The following is a 17,665-nucleotide window of genomic DNA, read 5'->3' on the forward strand; positions in this document are numbered from 1 at the left end:
TGACATCATTTGTTGAGCAGCGCTCCTAGCAAATCAGCACTTGAAATTGACACCCATTTGCTTTCCTCTAGTTGACGTCAAAACACGGAAATCTGGTTCCAGAATGGGTTTGAAGCATACGTGTAAACTCATCCGCCAATCGTAAGTGTCTGGCGCCCACTCAAGAGGGGTAATTCGAAACAAAATCGAGCAAATTAAGTTTTCCCGCGAAATCGCAATGTTGCCACCAAAGTAATGCGGCAGAAAGCTGAAATACAATAAATGTTCAGAGGGGTGGGAGCGCGCCCGGACATGCCAGCGTAATTACCTGTTGCATCATGGTTAGTGTAGTTCTTCATGTCTCGCTTAGTACTCAGTTCGTAATATTCATAGCCAGTGCTCAAATTATTTTTTCACATCTTATCCCTAGACACGTGTTTCTTGCTTCCGCATTCATCAGTAGGGAAAACAAATTATTCAAGGTTGCTGTGCATGCTGCTGTCGTCTATCAGGACCAGTTCCACTCCCAGCATACAGGCTCTGCTCCCGAGCTCGTCAGCTCAGCGGCTCACGAGAGCCATTTTCAACAATCAGGGGGGTGGGAGCGCGCCCGGACATGCCAGCGTAATTACCTGTTGCATCATGGTTAGTGTAGTTCTTCATGTCTCGCTTAGTACTCAGTTCGTAATATTCATAGCCAGTGCTCAAATAATTTTTTCACATCTTATCCCTAGACATGTGTTTCTTGCTTCCGCATTCATCAGTAGGGAAAAACAAATTATTCAAGGGTGCTGTGCATGCTGCTGTCGTCTATCAGAACTTCGAACTAAAACTAAGAATACTGAACTACAATGACCATGAGGCAATGGGGTAATCTGGCAAGGACATGTACGCGGCTCTCCCACCCCCCTTTGTATTGTATAAAATGGCTCCCGCGAGCCTATGAGCTGACGAGCTCTGGGAGACGCCCGTGCACACCGGGAGTGGTAATAGTCCTGAGGAGATGACGGTGGCATGTCAAGCAACCTCTGCAAATATTTTTCCCTACTGATGAAGGTATTTAACCAGAAACACGTGTCTAGGGATATGATTGGAGAATACACGGGCACTGGTCACGAACTTTTTGAACATTTTGAGAACTTCGAACTAAAACTAAGAATACTGAACTACAATGACCATGAGGCAATGGGGTAATCCGGCAAGGACATGTTCGCGGCTCTCCCACCCCCCTTTGTATTGTATAAAATGGCTCCCGCGAGCCTATGAGCTGACGAGCTCTGGGAGACGCCCGTGCACACCGGGAGTGGTAATAGTCCTGAGGAGATGACGGTGGCATGTCAAGCAACCTCTGCAAAAAAAATTCCCTACTGATGAAGGTATTTAACCAGAAACACGTGTCTAGGGATATGATTGGAGAATACACGGGCACTGGTCACAAACATTTTGAACATTTTGAGAACTTCGAACTAAAACTAAGAATACTGAACTACAATGACCATGAGGCAATGGGGTAATCCGGCAAGGACATGTTCGCGGCTCTCCCACCCCCCTTTGTATTGTATAAAATGGCTCCCGCGAGCCTATGAGCTGACGAGCTCTGGGAGACGCCTGTGCACACCGGGAGTGGTAATAGTCCTGAGGAGATGACGGTGGCATGTCAAGCAACCTCTGCAAATATTTTTCCCTACTGATGAAGGTATTTAACCAGAAACACGTGTCTAGGGATATGATTGTAGAATACACGGGCACTGGTCACAAACTTTTTGAACATTTTGAGAACTTCGAACTAAAACTAAGAATACTGAACTACAATGACCATGAGGCAATGGGGTAATCCGGCAAGGACATGTTCGCGGCTCTCCCACCCCCCTTTGTATAATACAATAAATGTTGTTGAAAACACGCGAGTGTCTCTCCCAAATACAAATCTCTCTGTAGCCATATTAGAACAAGGGTCGGTAGCTGTTCGAATACGAAGCTACTGCCCGGGAGCCATCTTCGGAGAAATGACCAAAACAAACCTTTAAAAAAAAACAAAAAAAAACACCGCCCACCGCCGCAATGACGTTGTTAAAGGGGCGGAGAGCGAAAAAATCGCCGAAACGCCCACCAATCTGCTCGGACAATGACTGACGCATCTCTGTTCCAATGGCTAGCCTCCATTTATGGAGCTAGCCAATGGAACAGAGAGGCGGGTTAAAGCCCCATACTGAAACTCAAAAGATTTCGCCTGCGCAGTGGACGCCAGGCGAAACCTAAAAACACTTTAAGTGTAAAGGGGGACTAAGGGCTGGAGAGGGTGTCAAAGAGGAGGAGGTAACAGGCATAACAGAAAATAGCTCTTGCGAGTGCCCGCAGGTATGAGAACATTGTCAGTGGGAGGTTCAATGTGGCAATAGGTTGTCACCTCCCAAATAATGGCGCCACATCTCCTATCTGTGAGGGCGATGCGCTCATTTAGACATTTAAGTGCATTGTAAACAGCCTCTAAAAAGTGTGCAATAGGAAGAGTGAATGGATTGGTCTATATGAAGGAATAAGGGATATTTAGTAATAATCCTCTAAAGTCATAGATGATACCGGATTACCACACCGTGTTGCATTTTGTGAAATCGGAGATGGGTTTTTAAGAGATGAGGTGGGCTCCTCTTGAAGTTATTACACAATGCTTCTATTCATGTTCAGTACAGAGGTCTGTCATGACATGCTGTTGAGCTCTTACCTTTTACTATAAGTTCAAAAATGTCTGATCTTTTCCTCTCCCCATACATGAAACCTTCACACGCGTAGTCTCCTTTTTGATCAGTCCGCACCTTGTGCAAAGTTATACCCTGGTGAGGGTCGAATGACATGGACTCTGGTGGCACCGGGTGGTTTTCATCACGCACCAGCGTGACATTACTCACTGATGGATCTGTTGGCAGGCAGCGGAAGAGCACATCCATCCCCTCGTTGGCAGAAATAGGCCAAAACTGGATTAGCCAAGGAACCTTTGAATCTAACAAAAGAAAGCAAATCTACAATGAAATCACAACACTAGGATTACTATTCAAAGGGGAGATGCACGCTTGAAGGGACAAGAGGTGGGCAAACACTGAAAACATATGAAATTAGAATAGTTGTCCGAATTCCAAATGACTTGCAGTGTTGTTTTGCATTGCAGTTCAAGAAACACAAATTTGAAATTCAATAAGGCCAAAGAAAATGAGCATTCACCATTTCGACTGGTCCCTCAAAATTCCAATTGACATAATCTGAACTTCGAAGTCGTGTTTTGAACAATATTTTGGAGTTTTTAATTTAAATGCTTGCAAACTGTAAGATCAATTAATGGATCTAAAATGATGAGCATTCTAACAGTTACTCGTTTTCTTATTTAGCATTTGCTCTTACTCAAGTTAAACTATTGGGCAAGAATTCCCTTCCAACAATCCTGGGCAGTCCAGAAAAGTAATCCTAACAAACACATTTTGTAACATATTGAAAGTGTAACTAAAGCATAACTGCCAACTGTGTTTATTTTAGAAACGTTTGAATGCAAAATTCTGAAATACCGTGTACAAACAGCTTTAAAAACACTTTGTTTATCATTTCATAGTCTTTGGAAAATAATCATAATTTACAGATATGCATACGAGTAAAATATCAATTTTTATACTCCTGTGCCGTGCATCACAGGCAACGACACTGTGGGTATTCCTTTACGCTTAATATGTACCTTTGACGTAGATGTGCACTGATGCCTGTTCGGCAGAGCTGCTGTTGGTGTATTCACATGTGTACGTGCCAGTGTCCGAGGTTGCTGCTTTGAGAATGCTGACGCTTCTGTTTGTTGGTGTACCGCTAACACGTCCCTTCCTCCATTTTTCAGAATTGACCCATGTCACGCTCTGGTTCCCAGTACAGTAGAAAAACACTGGTCCCCCTTTGTTTACCGTAAGCTCCTTCAAATCTGGGTGAATTATAGGGGACCCCAGTCCTGGAAAAGAAATGGAAAGCAGTTAGAAGCGACCATCTATAGAATCTTGAGACATAATGCAAAGAGGCATTATCAGTTATCCATGGACGTCATTTAGGGGTCACCAGGGGTCGCAACTACGACCCCTAAGCCACCTGTTGCGACCTCTGCCACCTTGCTTGCGACCCCTGTTTGTTAGTCAACCTTGGCAAGTCCTCTGGTGGCATAAAATCACCCACAACATGAGCTGTGTTTGATTTATCTGCTGTGCTGAAGTTATGCCTGCAGAGACATCAAAATGGCCTGCAAGCCGCACCTGGGTGGGGGAAAGAAATCATCCCACTCATTGCTATGGGGACCCCGTGTTAGCCGGTGCAGTCCTTGATTTGATACATTGTATGTATCTGCTGCAGGCCTGGGCTTGGAAACTGAGCGAATGAGCACAAAGCAAGTGCAGCATGGATGAGCGGAATAGGACAGTGACTAATTACACATGCTGAAGCTAGCAGCATGTGTGCGCACATGCAAGCAGGCACCTGTTGCACCCTACCCTAGCTGAGGATGTGGTGCCTGGTGCGGTATGTGTACCACCATGTTTGGAACTGCCAACCTGGTCCCATGGCTGTCAATCTAGTAGTGCTTGAAAACGCTACCAATGACGAGGGCCCTTGCAAAAATTATTGGCCAGACCCTAGCCGCAGTAAATGCCGCACTGGGCACCACATCCTTTTTCTCTCCATTAATTCCCTTCTAATCTTCACCTTTTCTCTCCACAGATTCCCCCCTAATCTTCGCTTTTTTCTCCAGATTCCCCTTTTCTCTTCGTTTTTCTCTCCACAGATTCCCCTCTAACCTTCACTTTCTCTCCACAGTTCCCCTCTGATCTTTGCTTTTTCTGTCCACATATTCCCTTCTAATCTTCGCTTTATCTCTCCACTGATCCCCTCTCATCTCGTTTTTTTCTCTCCACTATTTCCCCTCTAATTTTTGCTTTGTCTCTCCACAGAGTTCTCTCTCATCCTGTTTTTCTCTCCACAGATTCCACTCTATTCTCATTTTTCCCCCTCCCGATTCCCCCCTTTTTATACTCATTTGTCCACAGATTCCCCCTTAACTCGTCTTTTCCACAGATTTCCTTCTCTCCCATATCTCGCTGCTTCAATTCCACGCTCTACCTCCCAGCTGTTTCCCTCGACTGCTTCCCACTTACCCTACCCAGTGCTCCGCCACCCCCCTGGGTAACTTACTTAATGGAGGCCGCATCTTTGCGTCATTGATCAGCTCCCCGGGCCAGCTCTCCCCTGCTGCTCACATCTCCAGCAGATCCACACACTCTCCCCCGTTACATCTCGCCTTTTTGCTCCCCAGATTCCCCCATATCTTCGCTTTTCCCTCCACAGATTACCATCTAATCTTTGCTTTTTTCCATGACAGATTCACCTCTAATCTTCGTTTTTTCTCTCCACAGATTACCCTCTAATCTACACTTTTCTCTCCACAATTACCCTCTAATCCTCGCTTTTTCTCTAACAGATTTCCCTCTAATCCTTGCCTTTTCTCACCAAAGATTTCCATCTTATCTCGTTTTTTCCCCTCACAGATTCCTCTTTAATTATGTTATTCCTTCCAGATTCCCCCTTTTTTAGATTGATTTTCCACAGATCCCCCCTTAACTCGTCTTCTCCACAGATTCCCTTCTTTCCCATATTTCACTGTCCCAATTCCATGCTCTCCCTCCCACAGTGCTTCATTGCTCCTTTCCCGCTCTCCCTCCCAGCTGTTTCCCTTGTTCGCTTCCCAACTCCCACTTACGTTTTTTCTCTCCACAGATTTCCCTCTAATCTTCGCTATTCCCTCCACAGATTCCCCTCTAATCTTCGCTTTTTCTCTCCACAGACTCTCCTATCATCTCATTTCTTTCTCCCCACAGATTCCTCTCAAATCGCGTTTGTCCCTCCACAGATTCCCCCCTTTTTTAACTTGTTGTTCCACTGATTTCCCCTTAACTTGTCTTCTCCACAGATTTCCTTCTCTCCTATATCTCGCTGCCCCAATTCCACGCTCTCCCTCTCCCATGCTTCACCGCTGTTTTACCACTCTGCCTCTCAGCTGTTTCCCTCACCTGCTTCCCGCTCCCCTCCCAGGGAACTTTCTTATTGGAGCCTGCAACCGTACAGCAATCGCGTCTCTGGGGCGCTAAAAAAAAGCATGTCTGCGCCAGGAGTGAGCCCAGCGCCTGGTCCCCTGGTCCCCCTCCCATCAACAAATACACATGCACCAAACTTCTAGCCCTTAACCCCGGTCAACACAACGACAACTGCAACCTCGCCTCCCCGTGAACAACAGCAAGTCCTTTCTTCTGCCGACACTGTCCAATCCACTACAACACAGAACCTTCACCTGTCTACCGCCACCTCCACAGATCAACTCAAATGCCAACTGATCAACATCCAATCACTCTTCAAGCACACAAGCGAAATAAAGCGAAATATGGGACACCATCACCTGCTTCACCCTGGACATTGTCTTTCACACTGAGACATGACTCAACCTGGCATCAGCGCCCAGCATCACCACCGCCACACCACAAAATACAAGAGAATTCCCTGGGACCGCACAAACATACAAGGTGGATGATTAGCCATCATCCACAAAGAGCCCATCAACTGTACAGCCACCATTGACACCCCCACCCCCATCATGGAACACCTCAATTATCATATCAACACCAACTGCAAAACAATGGTCAGAGGCACCCTAGCCTACAGACCACCCCGGTTCCATGCCCCGCCTTTTGCGAGGCCATCACTGAATTCATCACCCCACTGGCCATCAACTCCAAAGATTTCCTCATCCAGGAGGGCCTCAACTTCCACCTGGAAGACCCCAACAACACCAACACAACCAACCTACTCGAAAGCATGGAAATCATGGGACTCTTCTCAACTGGTCACCAATCCCGCATGCATTGCTGGACACACTCTTGACCCTATTTTCTCAGCAAGCGACCGAATCAGATACAGCCATGTACACCCGGAAAGTGTTCAAGAAAGACCTGAAGACCTGGCTCTTTGAGTCATTAAGTCTAGTCGGAGCATCCCCCCACCCCCTCCATGCCTGGATGCTCTCAGGGGTGATAAGCACTTTACAAATCCTACTTGATTGAATGATAAGTTACATTTGTAATCTCGCATAGTGAGCTATGAACTGCCATCCAAGATCTACATGCAAGCTACATGGTACAGGTCAGAAAGTTATGTTTTTTTTACCAGTCTTTTTATCCCAATGTTGCTAATAAAGGTTTGTTTGAGTAGAAATTCATTCTTATAATTAAAGTAAACCCTAACCACTGTGTTATGTTCTGAATCCTGAGTGTGTGCTTCTTCAGAACAACTATTTTAGAAAGTACCTACCAGTATGGATGACGTGAATCCTACACCTGGTAGTCTCCTTTGCCTAATGCAACATTTTCCATACACTGATTTACATATTTATAATTCATTGTCTCTGCGTATGTGTGCGATGGATTTTTAAAATGTGGAAAGTTTTGCTTTAGGAGCGTGATTAATTGAGTCATTTTCAAATATGGACTGCAACATCTGCATTTCTAAAGCAAACATTCATGCCTTTGGGCATCCTGGCTTTTAGATAGGATGTTTGCTGCTGGTAAGGTATGCTCATGCATAACAAGCATATTATTGCTCATCACAAGTACTTACCAGTGAAGTGCATGTTTTCTGTAAAATAAATTAATGATAGTAAACCTGGAAAGGTTCATGGCTCCACAGGTTTAGAAGTACCTATAACATGTCATGGAAAGGACTGTTGCTGGGAGAACTTGACCTGCCATAAACCACACTGTTATCTATGTTCCAAGACTGAGGTTTTATTATATGGTACTCTTAGTTTCTAAAACAAATAATGAAGTGAACTTGTTTTGAACATTATAGGCCCATCAACCTTCCCATTTTATAAGTTATTTGATATTGATAGTGGCTGATTTAAACTTGACTAGCGTACTTTCCATTGTTAAACACTGATAGGTTTTTAATCAATGCTACATTATACTAATTGTATATCTGAAGATACTGCCTGAAGCAATGTTTGTAGCTACATTTACAATAGGATTTAAAGTATGTCTATTCATAGGGTACTTCTTTTGTATCTGTAGAGGTTTTTAAGGCTCTGTGCGTGATGTAAGTAACCAAACGTTAGATGCATCCCTTCTGTGATAGCACCAAGCCTGAGTTTATGCAATGTCACTTCCTGTGATGTCATCAGGTCAAATGCCTTGCGCTGTAACTTCCTGTGACATCATAAGGCTGGGTCAAAGGGCAGGTGATGTCACTTCCTGTGATGTCTCAGGTCAAAGTTTGGGGGATGTCACTTCCTATGACATCAGGAGGGGGTTGCATGGCATGTGATGTCACTTCCGCTACCCGTGGCATTTTGATGAATCGATGTCCGTACAATTATGGTGTGACAGATTGTGAGGAAGGTAGGGAAAGACTAGAGTTGGCTCTTTGAATCACAAAGCCTCGCTGTTTCTCTATGGGTAAGAAATATGTCCAGCGTGTGGGTCCAGGGATTGAGCCCACGAAGTGGCTCTGACTCAAAACTTAAAGGGTAAGAAATGTAACCCTACTGGTAACAGGTAAGAACCTCAGGATGTGACCTATGGTTAAAAAAGTAAATTGGCTTTGCCTCTAAACATCTTGAACAACAAATGGCTGCGGCAGTAGGGTTGAAGTGCAAAGGTTGGCTCTGTTGTTCTAGATAATGGGCAGGCATAGACTGGGGCTCTACAAATAAAGCACAACCATTGGCTGTGGTTCTAAGGATCAAACATGGAGGCGCATCACACAGGTTCTAGATGTGGCTCTATGGATCAAGGCCATAAATTGGCAGTGCCGCTGAAATTATAGCACAATAAATAGCTATGGATCTAGGGTTAAAGGACAAGAGCTCTGGCATTGTAGACAAAGGACCAGGATTGGTTGGGACTGAAAGATAAATCATAAGGGTTGCAGTAGCTTTAAACTCAAAGAATAAATTTGCTCTGGCTGCAGACATAACAGTTACAAGGCAGCTCTAGTGATAAAGCAAGTACATTGGCTGTAGCTATGTTAATAACTACAGGGATATAGGATACATGCTGGCCAGGGCTCCCTGGAAAATCAAAGCGATTAGCTGTGGCTCCATGGACAAAGCACAGTAATTGTCTTTGACTCCTGAGATGAAACCCAAGGAGTGAAAGTCGGTTAAAGCACAAGAACTTTGTGGGCATCCTGGCTTTTAGATAGGATGTTTGTTGCTGGTAAGGTATGCTCATGCATAACAAGCATATTATTGCTCATCACAAGTCCTTACCAGTGAAGTGCATGTTTTCTGTAAAATAAATTAATGATAGTAAACCTGGAAAGGTTCATGGCACCACAGGTTTAGAAGTACCTATAACATGTCATGGAAAGGACTGTTGCTGGGAAGAACTTGGCCTGCCATAAACCACACTGTTATCTATGTTCCAAGACTGAGGTTTTATTATATGGTACTCTTAGTTTCTAAAAGAAATAATGAAGTGAACTTGTTTTGAACATTAGAGGCCCATCAACCTTCCCATTTTATAAGTTATTTGATATTGATAGTGGCTGATTTAAACTTGACTAGCGTACTTTCCATTGTTAAACACTGATAGGTTTTTAATCAATGCTACATTATACTAATTGTATATCTGAAGATACTGCCTGAAGCAATGTTTGTAGCTACATTTACAATAGGATTTAAAGTATGTCTATTAATAGGGTACTTCTTTTGTATCTGTAGAGGTTTTTAAGGCTCTGTGCGTGATGTAAGTAACCAAACGTTAGATGCATCCCTTCTGTGATAGCACCAAGCCTGAGTTTATGCAATGTCACTTCCTGTGATGTCATCAGGTCAAATGCCTTGCGCTGTAACTTCCTGTGACATCATAAGGCTGGGTCAAAGGGCAGGTGATGTCACTTCCTGTGATGTCTCCAGGTCAAAGTTCGGGGGATGTCACTTCCTATGACATCAGGAGGGGGTTGCATGGCATGTGATGTCACTTCCGCTACCCGTGGCATTTTGATGAATCGATGTCCGTACAATTATGGTGTGACAGATTGTGAGGAAGGTAGGGAAAGACTAGAGTTGGCTCTTTGAATCACAAAGCCTCGCTGTTTCTCTATGGGTAAGAAATATGATCAGCGTGTGGGTCCAGGGATTGAGCCCACGAAGTGGCTCTGACTCAAAACTTAAAGGGTAAGAAATGTAACCCTACTGGTAACAGGTAAGAACCTCAGGATGTGACCTATGGTTAAAAAAGTAAATTGGCTTTGCCTCTAAACATCTTGAACAACAAATGGCTGCGGCAGTAGGGTTGAAGTGCAAAGGTTGGCTCTGTTGTTCTAGATAATGGGCAGGCATAGACTGGGGCTCTACAAATAAAGCACAACCATTGGCTGTGGTTCTAAGGATCAAACATGGAGGCGCATCACACAGGTTCTAGATGTGGCTCTATGGATCAAGGCCATAAATTGGCAGTGCCGCTGAAATTTTAGCACAATAAATAGCTATGGATCTAGGGTTAAAGGTCAAGAGCTCTGGCATTGTAGATAAAGGACCAGGATTGGTTGGGACTGAAAGATAAATCATAAGGGTTGCAGTAGCTTTAAACTCAAAGAATAAATTTGCTCTGGCTGCAGACATAACAGTTACAAGGCAGCTCTAGTGATAAAGCAAGTACATTGGCTGTAGCTATGTTAATAACTACAGGGATATAGGATACATGCTGGCCAGGGCTCCCTGGAAAATCAAAGCGATTAGCTGTGGCTCCATGGATAAAGCACAGTAATTGTCTTTGACTCCTGAGATGAAACCCAAGGAGTGAAAGTCGGTTAAAGCACAAGAACTTTGTGAATGTCTGGCAATAAAGATCAAGGATTGGCTGTGGCAATAACGATAAATGTCAAGCTCTGGCTTTTGCGATCCAAGGACGGGATTTGACTCTTGGGGAAAAAGCACTGTGAGATGATGGAGAAGGGTTGTTGTTATAGTCATTTTGAGGAAGGACTCTTTGTAATTTTGCAGACAAAGCAAAAAGATTTACTACAGCCCTGGGGTAAGAAAATTCTTCATCAACTTCTCCGACATCACAGTGGACAAGGCCCTCTCCTTTAGACTGACTGTGACCTTATTCAATCCGACCTATACCTTACCCACCAAAACCACCAGATGCAACTGAAGTGTAATCTCCAAGGAACTTTGGAAAATAGAACTTCCAATCCACCATTAAAAAGCAACAAGAAGGTCTCTCTTGATCCATCAACAAATTCAACAACTGGATCACCTTCTGCACAGACACCCTGGCCGCATTCAAAACCACCATCACTTCTTGTACCAGACCTCCAGCAAGCAGGTACACTGATGAATTGCACCTCACCAAACGCCACTGTAAACAGCTGGAGTGCTGATGGAGATTCATCCACACAGATAGACCTTTTAAATCAGCCCTCCAACACTACTAGTAGCAGCTCAGGGCCTCCAAGTGCTAAGCCCTGGCCAACCAGATCAACAACAGCACCAATAACTCCCCCCACAAAATTCACCTTCACCAAAAGACTTGACCTCATCTGCGTTGCCCTCATCCATATCCTTAACGACTCTCACCGCAGCTACCTTCCTGAACACATGGAAATACACCATCATCCTGCTGCTACTGAAAAAGCCTGCAGGGGATCCAAACACACCAGCAAACTACAGATCCATCTTCCCGCTACCGATGGCATCTGTCTCATCATGGACCAGGGCTACACCACCACCCTGATCCTCCTCAACCCCTCTGTGGGTTTCAACATCATCTCCTGCCCGATCCTCATCCATTGACTCCACAAGACAGTAATTAGCAGATTGGATCTTCAGTGGATCAGTTCCTTTCATTCAGGCCCCATGCAGGCAGTCAGCCTGGCTCCCTACACCTCTGAACCCTCCAACCTAATCTGCCACATCCTCTGGGGCTCACAGCTCCATGCATTACAAATTCTACATGGCCTCACATGCCAACATTATCTGTACTAGTGGCCTCAACCACGTCTTGTACACCAACAACACACAGCTCACCCTCTTACTCTCATTTGACACTCTCAGAACCAAGGCAAAGTTATCAATTACAGGTCCGTTTATTGATTTCATTCAGAGTTGTCCTCTGAATGAAGTCCAAAGGCCTGAAGCTCAAGTTGGATAAGACAGAGGTGGTACTCTCTGGAAAATATACCTCACTCTGGCCCTAGGCCTGGTGGCTATCAGAACAGGAACCCAACCCCCACCCACATCAAACCAGGCTAGGATCATAGGGATTGTGATGGTTAGCTATATCTCAATGCCCTGTCAGGTTAACTCAGTTGTCTCCTCCTGATTCCACTTGCTCAAGATTCTCAGGAAAATCTTCAGATGGTTTCCTCTCAACATCCATTGTATAATCACCAAAATTCTAATTATCAGAAAGCCAGACTACGGAAATCCACCTTAATGGTGAATCACTGCCCAGCTCACCAAGAGGCTTCAGGTTATCCAGAATACAGTGGCATAATTTATACTCAGGTGCGGCAGGGTATACTCAGACATGAGTCCCTTGCTCACTGCTGCATCAGGATTCAAGCAAGCCGGGCCGACGAGGCTGAAATGCCAGAAACCGGTCCCCGGTAGCTTGTATCCTTTCTGGTGAAGAATTGGCTTGGTAGTTTGGTCTGCCCTGTTCCCATGATGCACTGGGCCAGGGACAGACTAATTTGCATATAGCCAGGTTCTGAGCTGGGATGGGGCAGTGAGCTAAATAACGGTGATGGATCAAGCCCTGATCTTTGGACTGGGTAAGAGTGGTCTGCTTAATTCAGACACTCTGTTCATCACCACCCCCTTTTCTGAATCATATTTATACTCAATCTCTCACTGAGCACCCACATATCCAGTCATCTCAAAGGCCTCCATTGGCCCATCATCCACAAATTGCGCCTTTTTCAAACTACTAACACACAATCAAAGCAATGCACGACCTAGGACATGCATACCCAAACAGCTGCATTAGCTTTCACACCATTGCCAGACACCTTCTCTCCACCAGCCTTCTGCGTGACTCTGACCCTTGCATCGGAAGAGTCAGATTGGGATGCCGCATCTTTTCCTGCCTTGCTACTAAAGCCTGGAACATTATCCCGCTCACATCAGAGCTCCTAGCACTGCACTAGCATTCCAAAAGAAACTGAAATCCTAGCTCTTCCAATAAGCAGTTTCTACTGATAAGTGCCAGGAAACCTATTCGGGTGATTAGCATGTTCTACAAGTAAAGATAACATAATCCAATACAACATGACCTAACCTAACATAATATAACAACAATCAGCCTAAAAATAGAGAGTCCATTCGCTGACGTTGAAAGATATCTACTGTCTCCTTAAAATATTAATCACATTTAAATTCCTGTGCTTCGCATACAAATGCCTGTATGGCCTTGCTCCTTCACCTTGTATTATACATGTGTATCCTCTGAGTGCCAAAATAACACCCACTACACTCGGAAAATGTCCCACAAAATACACAAACCAACCATCCATTTAGCTTCAACTACGTTCTATTGTTCTTCAGATTGCAACTAATACCCACACATCAGAGATCACTATTTTTTTTTCAGAACAAGATTTTATTGTTATTTTGAGTAAGATTGCAAGACATCCACAGTACTCCGAACACCGGAGAAGCTGTGAGCAGAAGATCAAAATGCATAGAATAGCAATCAGTACAGCAGTCGAATTAAACATTATTATCTGAAAACACCCAGCCCCCTGCCCCGTAAGAACTACCAGAGATAACTATTTTTATTTTATGAGATTTTGTTGGATAGTGCTGATGGTGCCGGAAGCCATTGAAAGACCTAGTGCAACAGAGAAAGGAGATGTTGCACAGAGTTAGGGTGGAATCAATGATCACATGTTAAAAAGTTCCAGCGAACAATTAAATAATGAGGATATAATTTAGATGTAAACCAAACAATTCTCAAAGCAAGTTAATTTTCAGTATCAGTCTGAATCTGAACAGATTTGTTTTGAGGTAGAGGTGTTAACAAAGAGAGATTGAAAGGTAGGAGTACTTACAGTGTTCTGCCCACTAAATCTTTGTATTCACCAGGAAGACAAGAGTTTTTTTGTGGAGGTTCATCTTAGGAGTCAGGTCGGCTTAAAAAGGTGTCATCATCATAGGTAGGTAGAAATGTGCTGATCACAGAGGACCTCATGCATTTGGCATGAGGAATGAGGTATTGAATCGTATCCATTACTTTGTTAGGAATTAATGAAGACACATCAGTTCAGTTGCAGTTCATCTGTATGAGTCTTGCTGTACAAAACACTGGTCGCAAAATACTGGTTGCAAATTGCGACCATTATTTTTGCGACCGGTATTGAATTTTGTAAACAAGCCTATAAACGAAAAATCGGTTAGCAACATTCCTGTTCAGTGGGTCTCAATCTGACGTACATCATGAATATTATTGAGATAGGTAGCAAATTGTGACTTACTCTGATTGGACCACAATTAGCAGACCACTGTTAGCTGCCTACCAGGTCTGAAGTCAAATTTAAATAAAGTCTTTTTTTTTAAATGCAGCCTGTTTTTTTAAATTATATTTTTACAGTTTGTTTGGGACTTGGCAGTGCTCTCCAGGACCACTACTTTCTGCTCAATAAACTTTTTTTTTAATTCACAAGGGGGAAGGGGTCCCATGGTTTACCACCCCGTCTAAAAAGCCAGTACATATTCAACTAAACATTGATAAATCGCATAATGGTTCACAATCACATTTTAGAAGTTGTTATTGGATCCATTTTGCGAACTGCAGTGTTTGAGACTCCAAAATAGGTTGCTGTCGTAAGGCGGCATTTCAAAGTTCTTTAAATGAAGTCCTGTATTTATTACATAGCAAAATCTTAAACATGGTGATCCATCCACCAGTCAGCCAGCAACTGCAGATGGATCGAACATACACACACAAACAAAATAACATCAGAATTTTACTACATGGAACATTCTGGGGCATATTATCAAGGGGGTTTATCTCCGCTTTTTTGGCTTTAAAAGCCAAGAAAGCGGAGATAAAATTATCTCCCTATTACCTAGCTGTCGCTAACACCAGTGGCAAAAATGATAACTGAAAAGATTATTGAGACTATTCTTACAAACTCTTGCAGATAGCTTGGAGGTCTCCTTAGTCTTGGAGTCCTTCCATCCTTTTGGCACTACCACTACCATTACCACTTTCGACATGATTTCCATTCACACCCAAATTGTCACCACCTGGAGCAGCACTGTTCTGGTTGGTGTCCCTTCCTGTTCCATTTACTACAACGTCATCCTTCGTCAACATAAAACCATTGCGCCCTCCATCTATGTTGTCTCTTCTATCCACACACCCACAAATGTCATACTTTGGAACCCCCTTCTGTTCCACCGCTCGCCATTAACCAAAACCATATGCCACCAAAGTACTTTTTTCACCTCACAAGGCCCAGGGAACTTGCTCAACCCCTTCGCATACGCACTGAACGTACATTGTTGTGAAACACAGAGAATAACTCTCTAGTTGCTCTCCATTAATTGACAAACTCCTTCCTTCGATCAAATCTTTTATCCAAGAAGGAATGAGCTTGGTAGTGGGCGTCCTTCCTCCCATTGCACAAAAAGGGACACATCCCATGGCTGTAGTCTCCTTAGTGGGATATGCGCAAACCAAATCAGAGACTACTTCCTCATCATCCAATCTGTTGCCTATCGACAACTGTATGGCACCCCTGACCATGAGATTCGTCCTCTTAACTATACCGTTGGCTTGGGGATCGTACAATACCATGCATGAATGTTTAAAACCACAATTGGACAGAAATTCCTTCATATCCTGAGAAGCTAACTGTGTACCATTGTCAGTTATGAGGGCAACTGGAAAACCGTCCTCCAGAAAGATCTCTTGTTATGCACTTATGGTAGTTCTCGTAGAAATCTCAGACATAAATCTTACCATCCACCATTTTGAATGGATATGCACCATTACAATAGCAAATGTCCTTCCACAGTCAATACCAGTCATGGGAGCAATAAAATCAATGCAGACACTATGCCAAACCTGCCCAGGATCACAAAGACTGCCTGTATCTGCCCGAGAACCAACTTTAAGTCTTTTTTCACACTCCGCACACATCACAACGTTCCACTCAATATACCACATCATTAACCATCCCCGGCCACCAGAATTCCATCCTCAATTTCTTCTTGCTAATAGGTGGACCCAAATGTCATGTGCTATCTCAAACAATCTCTTCCATACATAAATAGGCAATACAATGTTATCACCTCACATTATCACCTTATCAGCCACTACAGTCAATTCATCCAAAAATTAACTAAAAGGCCTCAACGTACTAGGCAACATACTCTCTCTTCTACCACCTTTCCTGATCATCTCCAAAACTGCGTTCAACACCTCAGTCCCACAGCAGCTCGCACAAGCGCGTAGACAGCACAGCAATGTTCACTCGCGAAATAAGTTTAAATTTTGGTGTTGCAGCCCAGCAGACATCCCCAACACACAACAGCGCTGGTTAAAGTATGTACAATTTGTGTACCCCTCCAGTTAACCGATGTCCATGACTCTGTGAATATGCAAATTCATCATAACCACCCTGAGCATATTGTCGGCAGAAACTCTCACTGAGCTGGCAACTCGTTGCCAAAATGATGTCCTACTCCTAATGAGGCAAATAGAAGTTCTTTAAATTAAGTTCTGTATTTATATCATAGCAAAATCCCAAACATGGGGTTCCCTTCACCAGTTAGTGAGCATCTGCTGACTGATGGAACATCCACACACAAGCACAATGACCTCAGAATTTCACTACATAGAACATTCCATTTTTAAAGTGACACTCGAGAGGAAATCAGAACAGAAGATTGTTGAAGTACATTACAGAGATAACTATTGCTTAATGAACGGCAATGCACTGAGGCAGGTGAAGGAGGAGGAAGATTGCTTGCAGGAGTTGTGGGTGGCAGGAAGTAAATTTGAATGAGGTTATCCTGCTGAAGGATTGGTTATGGTTTTGCAATCAGGATGATTATCAGGTTTTGAGAAGGAAGTGAAAGAAGGTCCATTGGAAGAGGCCCATCTAATGAGGGTTGGGTGGGGTTATTGCAGCTAAGTATTGTCCCTTCAATTCTGTGGGCAGAACATAGGTTAAAGGAATGCTATGCGACCCTGCATAGGGAATACGAAATGTATAAATAAGTTTAAAATAAAAATCTGTGTGACCTGATGCCTACTTTGCTGTTTCAGAATAAGAACCTTTGTGAAGTGTCTTTCTGAACCACACCAGTCTTAGATGAAACATCATATTCTTTTCCAGCATTGAGAACCATATGGAGCTCAAGGTAAGCACCTTTTCACCAATCTGCTTTATCTCTTGCAAAGTCAGACCCAAAAAGAGATGTGTCAGTGCAACTTATAGTAACGGTATTTACAAGCAGCACTGCCAGTGGTGTAGCCACTGCTTACTGTTTGCATGCATGTTTTTCTCTTGAGATGATGATCAGTGCTTTTCACGCTCAGAAATAAGGATCTCTTTCTGCTTCGTTGACAAGACGGTTAACCACAACATCCAGGGACACCACGAA

General features: G+C 43.7%; 1 protein-coding gene across 1 annotated transcript in view; it reads right to left on the minus strand.

Annotated features, from left to right (window-relative positions):
- CSF1R (colony stimulating factor 1 receptor) overlaps positions 1–17,665 on the minus strand; it is a 271,842-nt gene that overhangs the window by 175,750 nt on the left and 78,427 nt on the right. Inside the window, exons 2-3 of the mRNA XM_078653580.1 lie at positions 3,698–3,958; positions 2,702–2,977 (exon numbers count right to left, since the gene is read on the minus strand). Of these exons, the coding sequence (XP_078509706.1) occupies positions 2,702–2,977; positions 3,698–3,958 (537 nt within the window). The remainder of the gene's footprint in view (positions 1–2,701; positions 2,978–3,697; positions 3,959–17,665) is intronic.

The sequence above is a fragment of the Lissotriton helveticus genome, chromosome 7 (genome assembly GCF_964261635.1).
Source record: "Lissotriton helveticus chromosome 7, aLisHel1.1, whole genome shotgun sequence".
NCBI classification, from domain to species: Eukaryota; Metazoa; Chordata; class Amphibia; order Caudata; family Salamandridae; genus Lissotriton; species Lissotriton helveticus.